The sequence below is a fragment of the Rousettus aegyptiacus genome, unplaced genomic scaffold (genome assembly GCF_014176215.1).
Source record: "Rousettus aegyptiacus isolate mRouAeg1 unplaced genomic scaffold, mRouAeg1.p scaffold_m13_p_5, whole genome shotgun sequence".
NCBI classification, from domain to species: Eukaryota; Metazoa; Chordata; class Mammalia; order Chiroptera; family Pteropodidae; genus Rousettus; species Rousettus aegyptiacus.
In genome coordinates, this window is record NW_023416308.1 from 32,076,614 (window position 1) to 32,101,745 (window position 25,132).

Sequence of the window (25,132 nt, forward strand, 5' to 3'; positions counted from 1 at the left end):
GTCTGCATAATTTCCATGGCATAGATCTGTAGTAGAGAGTTGAAGCCTTTGCCCCAAACAACTATCTTCCCCAGAACAAAGCTTGGATTATATTTGACAGCACTTCTGCGGTATTTGGTTGGATTTCTCCTTCCATTCCCTTTGGAGCTTTTTCTGGGCATGGAGAGGGCTCCACTTAAATAATCATCTTTGGCCAGAAAGAGTGACTACACATGGCTAACTGAGTTCTTGCTCTGGTTTTAAATAAAAGATGAATTAAGATATCCCTGCTACAGTTGAGTATCTGGTCATGGACATTCAAATATTGAGGACTTTGAAAACTCCTGTCCTGGCTCTTAGGGAGGAGTTGGGGGATAAGCAGAAATCATCCTACAATCCTATGCCCCTTCATACTCCAAGCAATGTTCCCCATAAGTACTCCAACTACCAATCACCAGTGGAATCATTAGATTTTGTAGCAGATAATCCCGCCTCCAGACATTGTTCCCAAGTGTCACAGAGAGTCAGTTGCTTGAGCAACATGGCAACTTTGGCTTCAAATTCCTGGATCACTTAAAAGCCACATAAAGAAATTTTGGGGTTATTTGGTTTAAAGATCAAAATTTATAGGTTTTTCCATGAGCAGAAACCAGTCTTGGCTAATTTCTTATTTGATTTCATCTGAGAAAGAGGGACAACTGAGAATCCTAGTACAAGTAATTATACAGCAATATTAGCCAAAGAATTCCCAAGGGAAGCCAGGTTGCTTAGCTTCATACTCTCTCCAACCATTAACCCCATCTTTTACTACCCTTTACAGCAGAACTTCTCAAAAACTGTTTATTACTCTCTCCATTTCTTCAACCCATATTCTCCCTTTCCAATTAATCCTTCATCAACTGTATTTCACCAGAACCAACTTTGTAATCTCATTTAAGTGCTTTTGGCCAGTTTTTAGCCCTCTCCCTTGACTTCAACGCAACACTTCTGATGTTCACCTCTCCTTCCCTTTATGAAGCATTCTCTTGTCATTCAGATTTCTTTCATAGTCCTCTCATCTTTGCTGCATCCTCCTTTTCTTTTTGACACCTAAACATTGAAATGCCCAGAGTCCCAGTCCACATAACTTTCATCTATCTTCGGTCATAGCTCTAAATATCACCTGAATGCTGATAATACCCAACTTTATTTTTTCTAGCCCCTGTATGATTGCGTAGCAAACTACCTATTCAACGTTTCCACTTGTATATAGAAAGTAACAAGCTCCTTTTATTTTCCCTTATAAACCCGTTCCTCTTGGAGTTCTTCAGGGTAGGAAATAATATCACTGGTCACCAGTGGCACAGGCCACAAGTCTCTGAGTCATCTATATTTCTAATTCTTTCTCACAACCTTCCCAGCAAATCCTATTAGTTTTAATTTCAGAGTATATTCTAGATTAAACACAGTCTTACCATCTTTAACCCTGCCAGTCTAATCCATGTCATCATCATTTCTTGTTAGATTAAAGTAACAGTATCCTAACTGGTAATCCAGTTGCTACTCTTACCCCATCTTTCCCTTCAAGCAGGTAAAATGACCCTTTAAAATCATTTATTAAATTATTTCACTCTTTTTAAAACTTGCCTATGTTTTTCATTGGAACAAATTCCAAAGATTTTCACATGGTTTTCAAAGTACTACATGATCTCACTCTTGGCTCTCTTGACAATATCATATGCCACTTTTCTCTGCATAAACATTCTTGCTGTTCCTCATATATACCAAACATATTCTCAACTTTCATGGCCTTGGTGCTTGCAGGTACAACTGCCTGGAAACCCTTTTTTGATATGTCACATTCACTGCCTCACTTTACTCAGGTCTCTAGGTCTCTGATCAGGCTTTCTCCCAACACTAACTAAAGCAACTCTACCTATCATTTTTTTACCCCATCTATATTTTATTTTTTTCTATAGTACTATCTCTCCTAACATTAGGTTGCACATTTATTTATCAAATACTACCTATACTCTCATACTCTAGTCCCATGGAACAGAGGCTTTGAATGCTGTGTTCACACATGATCTGTAACATCTAGATATGTACTGTCATGTTTTAGGTATTCAATAAATATCCATTGAATAACAGATGATTTATTCTGCCTATTTATCAATCTCTGTTGTACTCTATCATTTCTGTTCAATCTAATAAATCCTGAATCTCTAAAAAAAATAAATAAACAAGTCTGGGGTGTTTTGATCATTTTTGGAGAAAAGAGAGCTAACCACATGATCCAATAGGCAGAAATAACTCAGACACCAGCTAGTTCCTAATATCCTCTCCATTGCCACATGAGATAAAAACCAGACAAACAATCCCTAGACCCCCAAGACAGTGCAAAAAGGGAGGCCAAAGCAGAAATATGTAATTCCTTCTCAGCTTAGTCTTCATTCCTAACCCACATTAAAGCCATCACCATGATCTGGAAAATTGGCCCCCACATGTCTCCACATTCCATACACTATTCACCACTCCCGGTATCTCATGATCTTGACCTTGAGCCTTTAATGGTTTTCTAAAGGTTCGTCTCCTTGCTTCAGATCACAAGAAGGCTTGACCTTGCCAACAGATACCTACTGTCACCATCTCTCCTTCAGGTTCAGGAAGAAAAGGAATTCCTTACCGCACATACAGGCTGCATATGAAAGCTGTGGGGTGTGGTTTCACTGTCTTCCATCAGGACGTGGGACTCAATCCGGCATGCCTCACATCTCTCATTGCCAGATGACCATGCAAAGTATGACCCTCTCTCCCCCTATCATCAGTGCTCTGTTGCACTTGCATTTCTTACCTCTCCCCACCTTCCAAGTCTGATCACTGTGCCTTCTGGAACATTCACTATCTAAGCATAACGTTTGCCTCAGACCCTCGGCCTCTAGTATGAGCATTCCCTGAACCACCTTTATTAAATAAACCCAGCTGTTTGCTGAGGGCAGTGTTTTCCCTGTAGCTCTCAAGAAATTGCTGGGTTGATTGTTTTGGCATCCAGAGGTTGGAGTGATGGTTTTCCTCACTCCTCAAAATCACATGGAAACCATTCCTCTTTCACATTTTTACTGAAAACCCTTGTTTCTTCAAAACTCTCGCCCTTTGGCAATGTTTCATCTACCCCTCCTCTTCCTTTCTGCCAATGATTGATGTTCTAAATTCCCATGATTCTTTGAGGGCTTTCACACCTGGCTCACAGCTCTACTTATCACTAACTTTAGCCATTATCTGGGGTGACTTCAATGCTTCCTTTGACGATTTGTCAGACACCTATACTATCAGTTTCCTGGGCCCCTCTTCTCCATGGACATTCTCTGCTTCAGTCAAATGCAACCACTATCATTGGTCTGAACATGTCATTCTCTGAAACCTGAAATTATTCGTTAAGGGACCACAATTCTGATTTGAACTTCGTAACTTTCCAGCATGCTTGTTCAACTAATCACACTGTAACCCCATGCTTCCTTTATTCACTCATTCATTAAACAAATATTTGTTGAATATAATTTGATAGGCATCATGCTAAGCATGAGTACACACAGTGGTAGGCAAGGAATAGCATATTCCTTGCCATCATGAAGTTTACAGTCTATTGAGAGGAGGACAGGCTTTAAATAAATCTTCTATAGTCACATGGCCTCCTTAGTGATCCTTTAACATGCCAGATGTATTCTGATTGAGTATTTGTATTTACCAGTAGCCCTATCAGGAATACTCCTGCTGGAGCGTTGTTCTTTTCCCAAATTTTAGTGGGGTATTTTCTTAATGAATCCATTCCTACCTACTCTATTTGAAATAAGAACCCCCAAGCAGTGCCTGATAATCTCTGCCTCTTATCATGATTAATTCTCCACAGTACATACCATATAACCATTATAAAGTTTATTTATCAGTAGGCTTTTTTTTCCTTCTATCCTATTGGAATATAAGCTCTGTGACACCAGGACTTTGTCTGCTTTGTTCATTCCTGCATCTCCAGTGCTTAGAACAGTGAATAGCAGTAGGTGCTCCATAGAGATATTGAGGAAATACATAAATCAGTATATGAAATATCAAAATTGTTTTGCCATAGAGTTTTCCTGGGGGCAAAATTCATGTCACCTTCTCAGCTTAAATCCTATTCAGGGATGCTATGTGACAGAATAAATAAATCAATAGAGAGAGAGAGCCATTTGTCTTTCTCTATCATGCAAATGACTGGCCAAATAGCTTCAGCCACAGTGACCTCAGTGAACTATTCCATAAAGGGCAATGCAAGGAATTGCAGAAGGAATACAAGGCATCCTAGACTGCAGATCAGTTAAACAGGAAGTCTTCAATCTACTATAGATGAACAATAAAGTCCAAAGCCATTCCTTTTAACTCTCTGTTAGAAGAGGGATGAGGAGTTTGTGTTTTGGGATGAGAGGAGAAGATGAGCAGAAAGGAATCAGCCTCTGTTGGATAGAAGTAAGCTAACATGATCTTCCTAGGAAAGGAAGGCCTGCATCTTTCTAACCCCCAAGGCAAAGGCAATGAACAGGCTGATTGCAGTAGTATTAGGAGAACCTGTGCAGCCAGCCAAGGAGGGAGCTGGAGCCCTGATCTTAGGAGAACTGAGCTGGTATTCCACTCATTCCATTCCAACTGCCCTGGCGCCAGTAGGAAAATTATTTTATACTACTATGAAGATGAAGTATGTCAGATACAAGGATATGTAGAGAAACCAGATGGAGTCAGATAATGAAAAGCGAACCCTAATATCCTGCAATTTCTTTCTATATTTAAAGCTGTTAAAATGTAAAACAACCTAATAATAACAATCAAAGCAGAGGACATGCCACTGTGAGTGAATAATAGTATTTAACACGAGGAAAAAATAAATCAAGTCAGACAGCAGCTGTATCACTGCTGTGAGCCAGGGTCAATGGGGAGGTGGGGAGGAAAGAAAGCATCAAAATCAAAAAGACAAACTCAGTGGAAGGAAGAGAACTCACCTGAGAACCAGGAGAAATTTTTTAAAATGTAGGTTTCCAGGTCCCACTGTAGATATGGAGTACAAAGGGGTGATGCCGATGCTGCTGGTTCAAGGACCCCACCCACTGAGAAAGGTTCTATCTATATAGCACAGCAGTTAGGCACATGTGTACTGTAGACACTGCCTGGGGAGGCACTTCAGCACTGCGAACTACAGCTGTGTGACTGGGAAAGCAGGCTAATCATAGGACCTGACTCATGCCGTGGTTGTGAAAAATATATATTACTGTGTGTAAATGTTCAGAAGAGTGCCTAGCACATTTTAAATCATCCATACGTTATCAGTTATTGCTATTTGTAAATGATAAAGAGTCTGGTTGTAATTTATACTCTAGGAAAAAAAAAAAAACAGTCATCATACGCCAAGACAAGATTCAGAATGCAAAAGTAGATACAAAGTCAGACGCACATACTGAGGTCTTAGTGACAAGGGCATTTTGAATGGAAACTTCTCCAAGATCTCACAGTAGTTATGTTAGATGCTAGACATGGAATTCCTAAAGCCGTTAGCTGTTCTACAGTGGTGCTATGGGGAAAGGTCACTACGATGCGGTGGGTGGTGGGGCCCTGCTGAGACCCTTCCCGTATTCCCACAGAGTTGCCTGTCATGGGTGCTCCTCAGAGATGGGGTCTCCTGGACTAGAGGGGCTACCATTTTAAAGAGCCTTTGTATCTTACTGAGCTAGGGCTGGTTAGCATCTGCGGGGAAGTGATACAATCTCCTTGCTTTTTTGTTTCCTTTTTTGTTCCATCAAAACAGTTCTGCATGGTAACGGTCGCCAAGTACTGGTATAAACAGCCTAAGACTCAGGGGAGTGTGGGGGAGGATGCTTGTTAGCTATATCTGAATTCAGCAGACTTCTGATTCTACAACATTTTTCAAGGTTTTTAAAATAATTGGGTAAAACCGCAAACAGTGTCTGTGGTATGCACTCCTGCCCTTGGTTTCTAGACTGAGGCTTGATTTCATATGTTCTAAATTCAAGCACATTGAACTCATTAATTTCCTCACTAGTCTTTTTTATGATTTTTCTCTTCTTTGAAGTAGGTAGTTGCACAGCTGTAATATTGCTTTAACCAGATCATAAATATTGAACTTACAAAAACCCTTATTGACATTGGCAAATTTTACCCTAAGTGTATCTATCTAGCTGTAATTTTATAGTTAAAGAGAATTACAGAGTTAAAAAGTGATCTATAAATGTCTTTCCTGCTTCCTTCTCTCCTACTTGGTCTGCACATCTGTGTTTAAAACATTTGCTTAACTAGTTTCTGAATCACTTTGCCCCATACTCGAGGTTGTGCCAGTGGTTTATCTTTTTAATAAATTGCTTTCTCTGTATTGGTTGGGCCCTCATACCTTATGCTGTGCTGCTACTCTGGACAAGAGATCTGCCACTTTCCATTATGATGCAATTATTTTTTTTCTCCCACCCTCAATGACCACTGTAATATCTTTTGCAATAGCAATTACTTGGCCTTCCTGGGACAGCTATTTGGGGTACCCTGGGAATTTTAATCAAGCACCTCGGTTAATTAGAAAATGTTGAAGGTTAGGGAGGTGCTGATTAAGCACCTTTGAATATCCATTCTGGCAATTCACTGAGCTTGGGCTTTTGTAAGAATTCAATGTTTTCAGACAAAATAACTTAAAATTTTCTCCCCTTTTGTTCTTGTGCCATGGGTGGGAGTGAAGAGGAAGATGCTGGCCAAGGCTATGGATGCTAACTTTGTTGGCCATCTACTATGTGTCAGGGGTCTGGATGCTTTGGATTGGACAGCTTCCATTTAGAAAGGCATTATTATTTCTATTTTGCAGATGAAGAGTCTAAGACTTGGTCCTGGGGTTACACCAGGGGGTGGGGTGAGGAGAGAACTTTTTCTTAAGAATTGCTTTGACGATTTGGGAAACAAATGATCCCCTGTCAGGAATGATGCAAAAAGAGAAGAGGCTCCTGTGTCTTACTCTTTAGTCATTAAAATTAATTTTGTTTTACATTATGCACCAGAAAGACTTAATTTTAAAAAGAAAATAAAAAATACCATATCTACAGATTGGATACGTCTTTGTTCAACAATCACTAACAGGGCCTGCAAATGTCTGGTGCTATAGCAGGTACTGGAATAAGATGAAAGAACATAAAGACTATTCCTGCCCTCCTCAATCCTTAGGACTACCAGGGGACCTCAAGAGCCTATGGGTAACTTGAAGAATCGTTATTGTTAGAAATGTGTGCAAAGTACTGTGGGATCTCAAAAAAGGGGTGACTCACTCTGCCTGAAGAAGGTCATTAGAGGCTTTCAAACTAGTAGCATTTGAGCATGGTCTTAAAACATGAGTAGAAATTTTATCCAAAAGGTGCATACAGGAAAATACCCTAGGGAGAAGAAATGGTTAAGTACAAAGTGAGGATGATAAGTATGTGGTGAATGTCAAGTTGTTAGTGTGACTGCTGTGTGTGAGGCAATGTACGCTCTAGACTAATATCTTAAAACTCTGTAAGCCACATCAAGAAACAAGAATCAAATTAATAAAGAAGTACATTTTCAGAGAGGTTTATCACTACTCCAGCATAACCCAGCCAGTGAATAGTGGAGGGAAATTTAAACCTAGTTGGACCTGCCTCAAAGTCTATCTCTTTCAGACAGATTGCTGCCTTCTATCAGGCAGCCCTCACCTATGGGAAATGGAACCCCTGAAGGTAGCTAGAGTCTCAAAGAATGGCCAGATCTGTCCAGTGCCAAACCTGTTGCAGGAGAATAAACAAGCTGGAAAATCCACACCTGCCCTCAGGAAGCAGATAGAATGGACACACTGGCTGTTTCCCGTGCCCGTTTATGGAGTAAAATGACAGGAAAAAGCTTCCTCTCCTAATTGCTTCTCTTGGATTCTAATACTCTAGCAGAAGACAGGCAGACAGCTGGCAGCTCAACAGGTCCCCTGGGCAGGGAGCCTGCCCTGAAAAGTAGCAAAAAGACACAGACTGCAAGGCTCCCTTTCTCCCTCAGTTCCCTTTATCTTGAAACTTAGGCTACTTTGTGGTTTCATAGCATGACGGCCATGGCTGGAGTGTTAATTTAGTCATTGAGTTCTCCCTTGGCTTACTGCAGAAAAGATTTATAGCCTGTATCAATTAATTACAGGGCAACCCAATCAAAATGAGATTCCAAGAGTTGTCCAGAGTTGGCATAGATAGAGATCTTATAAAAATATCTTTTTCTTTTCTTCTTCTTCTTCTTATTTTTTGGTCCTTTCTTGCTAGGTGGTTACCATCCATGGGTAAGGTGATGCTGTTAGTTACACTTTGTGCCCCTTCCCTCTCTTCACTGCTTCTTTTGCTGGAGAAATTTTTCTCATCTGCTATCCTAATGATCCCCGTGCCACACGGGGCCCCTGATGCTGGTGCTGACAGGCTGCTCATTAGTGCCAGGGTGCTGCAGTCAGCCGATGGCATGCCAGAGCTCCACTCCTGACACTTTTTCACAGAGCTGTCACTGGAGTCATGGTGCCTGCCAGCTCTGGTTGAACTCAAGCTGTGATACCTCCAGTGCCAATTAGTGTTTCAGTGTCCTGCTTGGCTGGGGAGGAAGACTTGTCAGTGCTGACAAATGGGAAAATAGGCAGGGGCAGGGGACGGCTCAGAAGGCAAGAAGGGCTCCCATCCAATGGTCACTTTGTCTTCACCAATGTGGTGCCTCTCAAAACTCTGGGAAACAAGCACTGGGACAATCAACTGCCCACTGGTCCTCTTCAAGCACAGTAGGATAACTGAGGTATGAAGGGAAGAGATTTGGCAGTTGAAGAAGTTTGCTTACACCTGCAGGAATGGGTGTGGATGACATGCAGAAGTGCCCACTCCACACTGTGGAAAGAGAAAGCTTCCATAACAAGGGCTTGGTTTGAACTCCATGAACATACGGTCCTACTGTAATTCTGCCCCCAAGGTCTTTGTATGGCCCTGAGGAAAACCAATCAATCAAACTTTATCCCACCCCAATTCACATACTGTAGGAAGTGGAATTTTTTAAATAACAATTCTTTTTTACACTGATTTATCTCTTTGCATGTTCATTTTGTTATCCATGAGGCACAGAGAGTTTTCATATAGCAACAATCAAGATTGTTTTACAAAACTCTTCATAGCCACTGAAGGTTTAGGGACAGGTAGGGTTGGGAACAGCAAGACACTAAAAGAACCAAATGCCCCAGAAACACCAGATGAAGAATATGTCAGAGAAAGACACATATGAGTAGCATGACTACAGCAAGGCAGTGAGGAGGGTGGAAGTGACTTCACAGAAGACGCACCTTCAAAGTCACTTGTGAGTCTCCTTAACTTCTGCAAAAAAGAATCTGAAAAGGAGTCTCTCCCTTAAGGAGAAGTCAAGCCCTGCCACAGCAGGTTCCCCACTAGGGGAGCTCAGGAAGGGCTGGAAGATCCTGTGATGACCAGAGAAAATGTTCTGGAGACTTGCCACCCAGTAGAGTTTAAGCAGAAAACAAACCAGGTCTCAATTGCAACATCAAAGTAGAGTAGAATTCCTCATAAATCAGGAAGAAGCCATTGAACTGGGAGAATAGACATGGTGAGTGTTCGCTGAATGAACACATATTTCCTGAATGCTTTCTAGGTGCTAAGCATTGTTCTAGGAAGTGAAGGATCAAAGATGAGTGAGATGCAGGCCCTTGTCTCAAAGAACTCATGAATTAGAGATTAGGACAACTCTTTGAATGGCTCACTGGAGCTTACTGAACCCCAACCAATATCTGGGTACAAGGTATTCTTTCAGTAACCTCAGTGAGGTTTTTATTTTCAGTGTTCTATTTGATGGAAGACAGATGGAGGTAGGTGCACCCAAGAGGGGAGTTCCATTAGGTGATCCTTAAATCCTTATATATCGTGGAACTCACACATCAGTGATTAAATTCATGCCTTCGCCTGAGTTTTATGTTGGGCTCCCAAGAATGTGATAACATAGGAATCTCAGCCTTCTCTCTAAAGATCTTACAAACCAATAGAAACTGGAAACAGAAAAAATTGGCTTTGAGAATACTTTTCTATGAAGAGTTAAGTCCTATAACGCTTCTTTTTGTATATACATAAAGAGATATTTCTGTTTACTTAGGAAAAATCCAGAGAAATCAAGGACAGAAAAGGTATTCTTTTGGAGATAGAAAGTCTGGAGCTTAAGGGCTGTGCTAAAATTATTTCTTATATGATTAGAAGAAAACGAAGTGCAAGGCATAGAGTCATGAAAGGGGAATATGTCTAAAGAAGACTGATGGTACTTTGGCACCTGGAGTAGTATGCTAGCACTTACACAGAATTTGGTGAAAGGCCAATAAAACATTCATGCAGATCAATGTGGCATTTAGCTGTGAGACAGTGAGATGGGCACTTCCTATTGAAAATACCAAAGCCCATGCGGGTGCAGATAACACCTGTGCATTCCAAGACAGGTGTGTAGATAAGGGCAGGTATCTTTAAAAAGCTAATGAACTTTCTCCTAGAACTCTTAGGAGTAGTACATTCATGTGGGGAACTAAAAAGATACTACCAGTAATAATAGGTGGAAAAGTATTTCTCACAATCTGTGGCAATGCAGAGAAGTAGCATGGGAGGCCTCGCCTCTCTCTCCATCTTGGATACAGACAACTGAAATTTTCTCCATCTGATATAAAGTACTAGGCAGACAACCTTAAGTCAATTCCCTTCTACCCACTGCCTACAATCAGTCAGTCCCAGCTTTTGTGTTTTGAAATACATAAGCCACTACTAATAAAATGGTGGTTAACATTTCTGCATTTCTTTTCTACATAAAAGGTGGTGGAACATACATTCTAAATTTTATTGCTAGTAGCAGTATATGAGTTACTGTGGAGGAAACTAGGATTATTCAGAAATGTACAGACCAAGTAGATCAGTCTAGAGAGAGAAAATTCAATAAAGCCGTCAGGGCTGCCAAAAGTGCTTAACCTCGATCAGCTAGCTATTCAGAGGTTTAATGGGTGTGTGCTTAAGAATGATCTTGATGGAGACATGATCTACCCACACAGGATGAGACAAAGAATGACAGCAGTTCTCTCCCTTTGGAGCCTTTACTACGTTGTGGCATATCTTGTTCTTCAAGGAATCACAAATCTATCCTAACCTGTTTAAAATAAGCATCCTTTGGAAATATTTAGTGGGGAAAGATGAAGGTCTGACTGCTAAGGGTCTCCAGCTTCGGTTCAGATTTGGCAGCAGTCCAATGAAATCTCTGATCTCCAAGTAATCAGTCACTGGGAAAATGGCACCCTGGTGTGTCGCAAGGTGATTAGCTACTGCTTGGCATGTCTCATCAGTTTGAATCCTGGATAGCTAATCTGGTCCATGGATTTGGAAAAACCGTTCATCTAAATTACTCCAATCCACAGGTAAATTCTGATTATCCTATACCTCTCCCCTTGATCCATCTTCTGTTTCCATAGCAGCTAAAACCCCAGTAAAATGAAAGCATCTGGCCCGGGCTCAGGTAAAGTCCCCTGGGTAAACAAGTCTGCTCAATGGCCACAAAAGGGGGAAGAGGACTGTAAGGCACAGCAGTGTGAACTTCAGTAAGATGGATGGAAAAGGGCCCCAATGCCAGAGTGGTGACAAAAGTAATTGTGATGAGAAGAGAGAGAGGAAAAACAAAAAAAGATAATGTGGGAAGAAATGAAATTAGAATGGAAACATTTAGAAGGCTGTGACAGAAAGGGAAAGCAAAGAATAAAAGGAAAAAGAATAAAAGTGCAAGAAAAAAGAGGAAGATATGCAGAGAAGGAAAAGAAAAAAAAAAAAAAACACCAGAAAATGACAAAGAGCTGAGCGGCTAGCAAGGAAATGAGGAAAAACATCAAACACAAGACAGGGGGAGACTTGTGAGAGGGAGGGCACAGTGCCTCTTGACATAAGGCAAAGCAAGTCTACCTGGGATGATAAATGTCCTGCAGATTCTAAAGGCACAGACTGCCCTGGCATCCAATAGCTCTGGGGACTCAACATTAATCAGTGATGAACAGCGTGCACAATTGTCTTAGAAAGTTAAACATCTGCCCATTTGGATGGCCCCTCCTTCGGATGAACCCCAGAGCTACAGCCCATCATTAAGGATCTCACACACAGCCAAAGCCTCCTTCCAGATTTTGGCCCAGTCCACACTTAAGGTCATTTCAAATTAGGACACTGTCAGAGACAAGAGTGGCTCTCTGATCCCTCTGCTCACAGTGGTAGCATCAGAGATGGTGGCATGATATAGCTCCCAGGAATTCAGACTAAACACACAGAAAATCTCACGCCTTCTCTGAGGACCTTTATCAGGGCAAACTGTCGGTGTCTAAGAGAGGGAATTTGGAATTTGGGTCCATTCAAAGCCTGAAACTAATTCTTTGAAATGTCCAAATGTAATGGACACTGTGATACATTGCCACCTTAATGGATAGAAGATGTCTGCCCCAGAGGGTGAACATGCTGCTGATGGGCATCCCTTGGCTGCAACTTTATGAGGATTGTCTCAGATGAAGAGAGATGCCTCAAGGTCATAGCCTTTCTGAGGACAGCCCTATTTCAGTGACCAACTTCCATGTTGGTATAAAAGGCCAGACCCTCACTTCAATAGATAACATTTCTGAAAAGTCACTCTAGCTTCGTAACTCCCATTAAGGTTAGCTAAGATATTCCACTGGCCTGCATTGCAACTCAACTTCTCCAACTGCCCAACCACCCCTCTTCCTCCCCTTCCACAGAGGTTGATTCCCAGAGCATCTTGAATAAACTTCTTGCATGACAAAGGGTTGGCTTTTAGGAGATCTAACTTGTAACACCAATCGAACAAGTCCCACTATGATTCCTTTAAAATCTTTAAACCTTCACTTCTCAGCTGTACACATACCTTAATACATGCATATTTATATACACACATCCACATTATACATGCATACACACACACATTAACCAGAAAAAAAAGCAATGAAATTAAGGATCTTTATTCATGTCTCTAGTTACATGTCACCTTTTTAAAGGCCTTCCCCTACCAAAACTCTTACTCCTCTGTCAGTGTATACTGTTCTATTTTCTCATTCTTATCACCACCTTATATTGTATGTTCATTTTTTTTCTCATGAGAATGTGACCTTATGATGGCAGAAACTTGTATGTTTTGGTTTATTTCTATATCTCCAGTGCTTAGAAGTGTGCCTAGACTATTGCAAGCACTCAATAGATACTGAAAAACAGATAAAAAAAATTAATGTACCTTTAATAAAAGCTAGCTTAATGATAAATGGCACCTACCTTAAATTCTAAGGGTTTAATATTATTCAATTCATGAAAGCAGAAAATAATACTTAGTCTGGTCTATACAACATTTAGACATTTAGACAAAGTAAATGTTGCAATTTTGTTATCTAGGATTAATCAGAGTAAAACAACAATAAAACTATAAAACAACTAATGGGCTAGGAACCAGATATTTGGCAATGTTGAAGAAACACAGATTTGGAAAGTTTCCTTTTAGGAATATGGCCATTCGAAGCTCTCATTCATCATTGTGTCTTTGTATTCTCTATCTCTTAAAACAATCAGCTGAACATCACCACGAAAGCTAATTGTCCCAACATCAAATACGGCCAGTGAAGTTCTTCCAGACTATCTTACCACCATTGCACCCACAAAACAACTGGCTTTTAGTTCCCAGGGTTGGAGAGATCCTCTAGGATGACTGCTAAAATCTTAGAGGATATGCTTGCCTTTCAGAGAATACTAAAGTTTCCTGCAGAATCCTGAGTACGTTGATTTCAAACTAAAAAATGTAGAACCCTTTGAACAAAGTCACCAGTGCCATAACCAGCAATTCTCCCAGTTCCTCATGACACAATACACCAAACTGCTCTCTTACCTTTGGGGGAGATGTGTCTCCAGGTAACTGTAGGCTCTGGTCTACCCGTTGCTATGCAGGTGAGGCTGATATTGTTCCCTTCGTTAATGGAGATATCTGAAGAAATCTCTACTATTTTGGGAGATACTGTGGAGACAAAACAGGTAGAAGGAAAATAAAAATCCTATTGAAACATTTCTTTGTTGTTTTAAAATGGTAGTTGGCAGAATAGCCCGGGGGCTGAACTATAAGGGCTACAGGGTGAGAAATTAGAGGAATTATCATAAACATAAAAGAAACATCTTATCTTGAATTTAGCTTCTATTTCATACTATTAAACATGAAGTCAGGGAGTTCAAATGGGGTTGGATTTGACTGTAATACTGCAATCACTATTCTCCTAGCCTCTACCCTCTTCCTGTGCGCACTCTTACCATTACCCTCTCTGACACACACCCACAAGTCATTCTCCATACTGCATTTCGTTGTCTTTATGTAATGTGATTCTGATCATATCACATCTCTGCCTAAACACCTGTAATTGTTCCCTGTTCCCTGTCTAATAATAACCACACACTCTGTCCTGGCATAGTTGGTTGTTCAGAATCAAGTGTCAACCTGTGTTTGCACTGATATACCCAGTGATTCCACCTCGGCTTATCCCCTTGTTATCCCCAACACATCATGTCCTTCCTAGGCATCAAGCATTTTTGATCTATATTGTTCCTTATGTCTTTTCTAGAACAGTCTCAGTCACCCTTTAAGGTCCAAACCAAATGCCACTTTGTTACAGTTTTTCCTACCCCTACCTACTCCTCTCTGCCTTCCTGCATAACTCTAATTGGCCACTGTTTCTCAACTGTGTTCCCAGAAGACATCATACAGGCCAGATTGTGAGTCATAAGGAATATTAGTTACCTAGAACATGTTTGGTCCCTCTCTCTCTGTCCTCTAAATCAATCTCCCCAAGGAAGGAAGTGGTTTATTTTAACTGGTAAATTAGGAGACAGGAACCCACATTTGTCCAGTCTTTTGTTTTGGAGCCAAGCTTTCCTCAGGAAATTCTGTTGAACTCCTCTTAATGCTCATGTCAGAGGGGCATTGTCCCACAGGCACAGGTATATCCTGCATCACAGCCAGCAGTTGCCTGTGTGCACCTATCTCATTTTAGGGTTCAGAATTAGAAACTAATTCTTGGGGCACATCTAAGTCTAATTCTCCAGTATCATCTTTAAAACTTGTGGATGTGATATTCAGTTCATGTAGGATTATTCACTTGTCTTGTATGCTAATTGGTTTATAAAGTGCACATGCCATTTATTAGGTCCCCCAAACTCCAATTCTTGCCATTTATTGCACTACATAATGGTTATTCGCTTAACATCTCTCACTCACTAGACCATAAGCTTTTTGATGGCCTGGGACATGACTTACTTATATTTATATCTATAGTAAAATCTCAACAAATGTTTAAAAGATGGAATTATAATGGATGTTCAAGAGAGCTACCTTCTCAACATGCCTTATGTTTGTAACAATCTCAGAATTAGATCATTAACATGTCAGTTTTACTGACACTGGTTTGGACTTATTAATTCTTTGTAAATTGAGTTATCCCTCCATTTACCTCTTTTATGTTTCTTCATGTTAGTTTCTTTCCTTGATTTGAATAAGAACTCATTGGAGCCACCACGTTGTGCAATTCCAGGGCATATCACCCACCCAGTTACATGATGTCATCTGGCCTGCAGAAGATCCTAGGGAAGCTGAACACCAACCTCATTCCCTGTTCCAAGCAACCGTCACATGGAAATCAGGTTGGTTGGGAGTTTCACTGCTCATTTCTTCTATTAATCAATCATTCCTAATTGTATTGGATTTCCTCCTTCACACACATACAAAAATGTATCATGCAGATATCTTCCCCTAGCCTTTGTTCCTTTCCCTTCTTCTCCTTCAAATTGTCTTCTACTCCTTTATCATACTCCACACAACTGAGAACATTCATTAATAAGCATGCATGCACTTTTGTTTCCTTATCTTCATTCCTTTGATGCTGATTTTGATCACTCAGACTCTCTTCTCCAACTATTGGGATTTTTCAAGGCCTGGCTGTGTTACCACCTATCCCATAAGGTCCTCTAGGTCATTTCCTTTCTGATTCATCTGAATATGTTATGTATCAAGAGCCTTATTCATTTTTTTTTAAAAAAATCTTGCTGTCCTAAATAGGATGTCTTCCATAAAGCAAGCACCAATGTATCATTTTTAGATTTAAATTCACACCAAGCTTCACACAGAGAGGTAGTGTGTGTGTGTGTGCGTGTGTGTGCGTGTGCACGCGCGCACATGCACACATTTGCCACTTATCTGCACTCTTACAGGTATTTAGTAGTAAAAAACAATGGAGAATCAATGTGGTGAGGGTTGAGGAGTGACTGTTGGCTCTACAATCTAGAAATTCTAAGACAAAACATTGCAATTTGTGGCTATATAATTTTAAAGTCTAGATTGAATCTTTCAGAACAGAAAGATATTTGATAAGTTAATGACTGAATACCTGATTTGCTGACTGAAGAATCCACAATTTTAAACTCTCTTAGTTCTAAAATCACGTAAACTTGATGTATTTTATTCACAGATTTTTAACTGGACCATTTACTTCTTGAACCACCACTTTTCCCAAACCCATACATTTTCCTGGCCCCAGCTCCTGCCACCCTTGGCAACCACACAGGCTTGCTAGCTTTCTGGAGGACAGGCTGCCTGCAGAATGACTGTGCTGTCCTTGCAGGCATTGCTTCAATTGTATAGGTAAGTAATTTATTGATCTGTAAAGCACTTCGAGATGCTCTGCAAGGGATTATGTCATGCCAACGCCATGCAATAAAATAAAAAATGATGGACTTTGTGAACACAGTGTGATTTAAGGTTTGTAGTTGGAAGTGTGCTTAAAGTACATTTTAAGTGGAAATCAGGTCGGGTAATGAATTACTCTTGCTTTGGAAGGGCTTACTGGGAGTTCATTTTCCTGGCTTCTTACATGATAGCTAATCTGCTGATCATATACTAGAGAACAATGGACAGTCCCCAAGTAGAATAGAAGATGGTTTGGGCCAAACTTGTCAGCACAGTAAGTATATTAAATGATACAATCACACCTCATGCTTGGAAGAATCATCTAGAATTTTCTTCTTCCAGTTACATTTGGAAAGTACCCAACTCATGAAGTCAAGTTGGTTGTCCATTCAATCTTGCCTAAGAGTATAACTCAAAGGTATAAAATCATCCCTGAGTAAGTAGGAAAGGCAAACCATTCATAGTATAGGGCTGAGGTGGTTTGACCAGAGGTACAATCCCACCTATCAGAATTAAAGAGGCATAGTGCCTAATATATCATTTTCTGGTTGGCAAACTTTAGCATACTGTTGGTATTTAAAATTAAATTGCATTTATAAAGATGAACAGTGGTTTTAGGTAATCTATATTCATAAGGAGGTTATGGGCAACTTAGAATGGGTTACTTATATTTTTATATTTTTCCATGTATACATTCTATGTCTTACCTCTTTTCATCATGCAGGGTGTTAGAAACATACTAGGATTGCTTTGTTTGTTTGTTTGTGTTCATTACATCACTCACTCCTTCATTCATCTACTCCTTCATTCATTCATCATTATTCACTGATCCTTCCATATAGCAGCACTGTTCTTAGCACTAAGAACATAACATTAAAATGGACACAGTGCTTGTCTCCAAGGGGTTCACAGTCTAGTGACCTAAAAACAGGTACGGAACGATATCCCTTTAATGTATTGTGACACAGAAGGGTAAATAAATTATTAAGGTAATACAAAGAAGAAATATCTAAGACTAGAGATGAATGTCAGCTAAACACTAGATGAAAAGTAAAAGTTAATTCTGAGGAGAAGAGGAAGAAAGACAAGCTAGGAAAAGGAGACCTTAAAAAAAAAAAACAGGCATAATCATTAATAGAAGAATAGCTACTAATGGAGTCTGGGCTAAAAGTCATTTAGCAAACATTTAGTGAATACCTATAATATATACAACTGCGTGTTAGGTATATCACTGGCATGTAGAAATATACAGTTTTTTGGTTCTCCATGAACTTATGATCTGTTTGGAGAAATAGTGCATATAAGTATCCCATAAAGCTGAATAACAAAGCAAAATTTGTCACAAAATTGTATGTGATTAAATGAAGGGTGCAACAATCAAATTCTGTTAGTTAATAAGAGGAAGGATCATAGCGAATAGGAATGTTGGGATGGCTTCACCTCAAATGGAGATTTTATTTTGGATATCAACAAATGAGAAACAGTTACAAAGTCAGAAAATGTGAAGCTGCTTTAAGTGGGGCAGAATTACACAGAAAGGAAGACATAAATACATGATATATATCAAGATATGAAGTCTATACTATAGGAGGCAATGGAGAGTGGTGATTGAGATCCTGGCTCTACTATCCTGGTTCAAACTGGGTAACCTTGGCCAAGTTACTTCACTTCTCAGTACCTTACTTCATCTATGCAATAGAGCTGACAATTGCACATAGCTCAGAGGGTTCTTTTGAGAATTTAAAGAGTGCATTTATAAAATGCATTCAGAGAAGCTCCTAGAAATGTGAAGGGCTCAATTAAGTGGGCTTTCATTGTGTGTGCTTGACAAACACATAGATATAGTTTCAACACAGGTGGACAGTCAATGAATTTTAACCAACTCAAGGAAGAATGGGATACATGATCAATTAGGTAAACTAAAGCCAGATTATGGAACACCCTGAATGGCTAGTTCCTGGATTTTAACTCTATTTTACAGGTAATGGCAAGAATTTGATTTTTTTAAAGGAAATTTCACATATTTTTAAATGTACTTTAAGTAAAATGTTCTGATGACAATGTGTCAGAGTGAGTAAAAAAGACAAAAATTGGAGTCAGAGAAAATCAATCTATATGAGTGATATTATAAGGAGGGAAAGAAAAGGATGGATTTGAGAGCAATTCCAAGGAAATTGCGCTAGAACTTGATGATTGCCTGAATGTAGGAATTAGGAATGTGGAGTCAAATATGAACACTATTGTGTTCAAGGGCAGCAGGATGACTGAGCTAGAAGATCCCTGAATATTATAAGAACTATTGTTGGGGGAAACATTCGTTTGATTACTTTGATCTGTCTTGGACATGCTGATGATGAGATGAAAAGGGACATGCAGACAGGCAGAACTATTCTGTTAGCAGTTACAGTTGTATAATTAAAGGTCTAGAGTAAAGTCAGATCTGCTAAGAGTTCATGGTTCCTTAAAAAAAAAAAAAAAGGCCATCAACTTGCTTCACAGACATGCATGTGATGGTCTAAACCTAGAAAACACATATATATAAAAATAGGGAGGCCAAGTATTGGGTAGGTTATGTTTGGGGAAAAAGGAAGAAGCCTGATCAGCCACACTGTGGATACAATTCCACATTTAATACATTATGTTAAGGTTTAATCTGGCTCTTATTTAATTTTAATTCAAATATGTAAATAATTAAATAACATAATTATTAAAACAGTCTTCTAAGGAACTTCCTACTCTTAGTTTAGCTTCCACTGCCCAGGTGTTAAGTTTTAATAATTATGCCATTAATAAATAGCAATTTGCTGTTTTTAGCACACAGTAGATATCCTATTAAATCCAAATTAAGATGCTTTATTAAGCACTGCATGGTCCTGTGGGGCTGAGAATGCACATAAACTGTTTGGACCAGGTTACTCTGCACAGCACATGCAGATCTATGCATCCCAGATGGTTTCCTTTGCTGCCAGCAGCACTTCTCCTTTCTCTCTATAGTGAACATCTGAGATGTCTATGGCAACTCAGTACAGTTTCTACAGTAAGGGCTACATCACTGTTATGGCCTTGGGACCTTCACCTTTACAGAATTACAAGAACTGATGTGAAATACCCTTAACTTTCCTAATTTTCAGACCCCACACAGAGCCTATGTCAATAGCCTGGTGCATGAACGTTCGATCTGGATTAGAAAACTTTTAAAGACATAACTAAGCAGATGTTCATTTGTAGACTAATCCATCCGTTCACACTGGCCACTGTGGACCAAGGCAAAGTCTAAAGTAGAGTTAATTGTTAAGGTATGGATTCAGGCTAATGTAAATTATGCTTGATCCAGGCCCTCCTTTCTTTCATCCAGACTGAACAGAGATGAGTCCGTCATAAAGCATGAAGACAGACTCCTTCCTTGGCTCCAAAGACTCTTTACAAACCAGATCCTGCTTCCTTTTCCACATTTATCCCATGTCATTCTCTTTTTCTCCCTCCACTGGCCTTCTTTCCTCCTGGAACACCTCAAGTCATCCCTTGAATCAAGTCCTTTCTGCTTATCTTCCTCCCTGTTCTTCACCTAACTGGCTCTGTCTTGTTCTTGAAATCTCAGCTTCTCTAAGAAGCCTTCCTTGATTACTCATTCAAAAGTAGAACTGCTGACACTAGACTGTTGCATAATTATCTGCTCTCCCAAACAAAATGGGCCATTGGTTTTTTCATTAATTGATGTGTTCAGCACATACCATGATGTCTAGAACAGTTTGTGTTCAACAAATTTCTTTTTTAATAAATGAAAGTATTTTTACAAAGCTGTATGGGAATGCAAATAAATTAACATGAGTGAACCTGCTCAAGACCTTTACATATCCCCCAAGTACTCTTAGTACCTATAATAATATTGGTAGTTACTATTTGCTAAATATCTGCTGCGTAACAGGCATTTTGCACATATTATCTTTACTTTATTTAACTCCTGCATTGATCTCACAAGTAGATATTATTTGTAAAGTAATTAATTGTCTAGGTTAACTGGAACGAAGGGATTTCCCAGAACATGGAACTTTCAGTGTTGAAACAAAAAGAAGTTTTAGGTAATTGAGGAAGTGTTGGTCACCTTAATTATTTCCTTTCCTACATTATACAAAGAAGATACTTACATTCAGAGGGGTCAAGAAACTTGTTCAAGGACATTCAATTAAAAATTGCAGTGTTACAGAGTATTTTTTTAAATAAGGGATTATATGGGTTAGAAAAATAAATGCACGTAGAATCACAGATGCATACATAAATAGATAAACAGAAACTGAACATACATATGCAGTCACACATTTTACATTTCTGTTGTACATAGACATTTGACAAGGCACTTGATTCCACTCATTGATTTAATCTCACAAGAATCTTATGAGGCAGTACTATTATTATTCCTATTGACGGATAGAAAAACTACGGCTTAGTGAAATTTTAGTGATTTGCTTAAAGTCGCTCAAAGGTGGGACCTGAATGTAGATTATGTATGATACGAAATGTATTCTTTTCACACAGAGAGTTGAGTCCATAGAATGCAGATTCCCCACACAGTGTTCTTTGGGTCTTGTTGATTCATCCAGCCACATGCAGTTGGTTCTTCCTCCAGTACCCTTTCTTAATCCTCCATGTGAACATCTGTATGCCCATAGTACAGTTAGGAAAGGGAGCCCTCTCTCTTCATTGCATACGGTGTTATTCTCCATCAGAAGAATGGGTGGGAGGTTTCATCAATATATACTTTTGGACCTTCCCATATCTCTTCCTCCTCCCCACTCCATCACCAGCACTTCCTACTCATCGTTCTCCAGTTCTTCTTCCTCTCAGTGTGCATGGAAGCAGAGAACTGGAGCTTTCCAGTAAAGCATCCATCCAAGGCAGCACTATAGCTGCTGCTTTGTGCAACCAGGTGCTCCTAGCTGTCTCTATACCAGAGAAATAATTAAACCCACTGATAAGTCCACTGACCAAGGTATCTATTTGGTTTATTTTAACTATGAAGATTAGTCAATAAGTTCTTCTTTCCTTCTGTTCTTCCTTTTTTCCTTCCTTCTTTTCTTCCTTCCATCTTTCCTTCTTTCTAAAAGAAATATTTGTATGATAAAATGCATATTCCAATATTATTGGATTTGTGGGATCTCTTATGATTAAAAGGACCCTAAGCTTTGCATCAGCAGACCAAGGATTAGACCCATACCCAATGACTAGTAGCTGTATAAACTGATGCTAATTATTTTATTTTGATTATTTTAATTATATTAGTACCTATCTTGTCCCTTAAAATGGATGCTCCATGGATCCGACAAAATGGTGAGAAGTCGTTTTAAACATAATGAACTATTCAATTAAGATTTATCAATGTTACTAAAAATTGGATACCTCTAGAGGCCGACATAAGGAGAAATACAGACATCAGGTGCTTGCAGGGGAGTGCTTTCGTTTGGAGGCTGAGGTGGACACCTCCCCGTCTTGCCCCCCCCCCAAAAAAAAGCAGATGCCAACCACTACTTCAGATGTGTTCTGAGATAAACAGAACCTGTATGTGAGGGCACAAGATGCAGCCCAGGATGGGGCTCTACAACAGGGCCCTACTTCCTTGCCAGCACTATGCTTGCTGTCTCTGCTTCCCAGAAGGGACAAGTCAGATTACAGACATTCCTTGGTGACGCAGCCTCAAGCAGATTGTTATTTCTTTTACCAGAACCCTTTTCTCATTTCTTACATCTCATTCTTTCTCTCTCTCCATATTAAAACCATTCATGTTTGCTGGAAAATCATGAAGCCCTGGGAGAAGAGCTAGTGATTTATTTTGGATTAGTCATAAACCACTGGTTCTGAAGTTTGGAATGTGTTCCTTTCAGGATGAGCTGAAATGTGGAAGGGAGTTTGTAAGAGCTCTGTTCCCTGACCCAGTTTATTCATTCCTGATAGAGACATAGGAGAATGAAAAAAACACCAGGCACTCCTCACTCCATGCTTTCCTGCTTCTGGGCATATTAGTGTCAATTGAATTTCACAGCAACCATCCTGTAACCATAAGTGCTTCATAATATTTGGCAACATCCAATAAATTGCTAAGATCTATCTCTTCATCAATTGTTTAATGTGGGAACATAGGGGAATTGTAGCTAATCATGATATGGATCTGAAATCCAGACAGGACTGGTTATTTTCCAGCTTCTAGTATTTGGCACAGAGAGGGACAACGAGGGATGGAAAGGGAAGTACCACTGAACACCTGTGTCTCATACTTTGCCCAGGGCTTAACGTTTGCTGCTTCCTCTTAAATACTCACAGTGATTCATAGGTATTATCCCCAATGTTCAGTAAAGATACTGATACTCAGGGAGGTTAAACAACTAACCCAAGGTCATCATACAGGAAGTTGGACAATAGCAGATTCTTTGATAAGGTGCCCTTAAAAAAAATCACCTAAACTTTAAGCTTGAGACCCTCGAAAATTAAAATAATGTTACCGCAAAGGGCATCAATTAATAACCAGATTTGCCTATATAATTTCATGAGAAGAGAGAGAAAGAGAGACAGACAGACAGATAGACAGAAGACAGACAGACACACACACACACACACACACACACACACGCACGCACGCACAGGATAAAATTACTTTATTACTATTCCTGGAGGAAGAAAACTAGTATTTGTTGAGCATTTAATAAATACTAGGTACTTCCCATGTATTTTCCCATTTAATCCAGAACATTGAAGCTTTAAATAGCAAATAATGTGCTCAAGCTACTAAACTATAAAATGGCAGATTTCGGACCCAGCCTTTTCCTACAGGGTTTTTGAGATCAAATGAAAGATGTAGGTATAATTGAAAGCACTTAGTGAAATGCTAATCACTCTACAATGAATGCCATTGTGATTGAGATAATGCAGAGTTCAATCAATTAGTGGTAAACATCATAATTATCTGTTGTAAAAACCAACCCGAAATTGCTGACCAGGACTTCTTTACAGCACACCTATAACATCTTTTGGCATGCATGGTTTCTTCACATCTATCTCACAGATAAGGGCTGGAAAGAAGTTTTGATCCCTCCTGATTCCCATTTCTCCTCACTAGGAATTGTCTATTCCTATTGCTCCCAGCAGCCAGAGCCTTGGCCTATCCTTTGAGGTATAGCCACAAGGCCTCTTTAAGCAGTTCCCTTTGCTCCTTGGCACCTTTCATTTTTACTCTGTCTCTTTCTTCTCAAAGCAAGATTGTAGCTGATGTCAATGAAACTCAAGTGACCATTTAAGAAAAGCTATACAACTGCATCTCTTACTTTTATCATATCCCACACCCCATCAGTTAACTCTCTTCTCCAGAAAAACTTTTTGTACAAGTTCCAAAAGATCTTCAGAGAAATGAGACACAGACCTCATCTGGCTCAGGACACAATGCCAGGCACCCCAGGCAGCATAGGGGACCCTTTAGATACATTTCAGTTTTAGGACCTGCAGTTCCTGTAGTACCACTTCATGTTCAACAGGGTTGTTTCTCTCCAAATTCAGGAAGAGGTTGGCTAACAATTCCCCTCTAGATGTTTTTGCTTCTTCTCAGAAACCTACCTGAGAGGAATGGTCTTTTTATAATAATCAGTGCTTCACTGACCCCAGGATGAAATTTATGCTTCTCCATCTTGAGACAGTACAAGTAAACAAGTGTGTGTGTGTGTGTGTGTGTGTGTGTGTGTGTGTGAGACCATTATCTCTTGATCTCCTGACAATGATTCTCTATGATATTGTCCTTTTGCCATTAAGACCTGCCTGGGTGGGCATGTACCTATCATTCCCCTCTGCCAGACTGCCTTGCCCAGTTCAGACAGAGGCAACTAGGCAGAATCTGCATCTCTGGGCTGTTAATCTTCTGTCTGCCAATAGAGTCAAGTTCACTTACATTTTCATCTGCCTCAATAGTGTTATTGGTACTTTATTTCCTAATTGCCTAAAAGCACTAGTAGTTATGCACTCAAACACAAGTTATAAAACCATAGGCAGTGGGGAATTGTGCTGACTGCAGTAGGGAGGTTATGGTGAAGTCATCTGCACCCAACCCCAACTGTGGTATGGCAGAAATTCTTTCACTGACTTTTTCTCTTTCCCCTCAAGTTCCTATAAGACTGAGTTCAGAGAAAGGTAGACACGCTGAGGGGAATCTCTGCCTCTCCCACCAGAGCACTGATGTTGCTTATGCTGAAAAGCTTGAAATCTTGAGTTATACCCACACTCCCTGTACCATCGTCTTTGGGAATAACTTAGGTGAGTGGAAGAAACATCTCATTATCAGGCCTTGAATCCTAAAGCCCAGGAAGCGGCCCCACTA

The 25,132-nt window shown here is 39.8% G+C and overlaps 1 protein-coding gene across 6 annotated transcripts in view; it reads right to left on the bottom strand.

Moving 5' to 3' along the window:
- The window catches only part of NTM (neurotrimin), an 897,130-nt gene that overhangs the window by 99,491 nt on the left and 772,507 nt on the right, over positions 1 to 25,132 (bottom strand). For all 6 annotated transcript variants that reach the window (XM_016137929.2, XM_016137927.2, XM_036221177.1 and 3 more), the window contains one exon: positions 13,945 to 14,070. In XM_016137929.2, the coding sequence (XP_015993415.1) occupies positions 13,945 to 14,070 (126 nt within the window). The remainder of the gene's footprint in view (positions 1 to 13,944; positions 14,071 to 25,132) is intronic.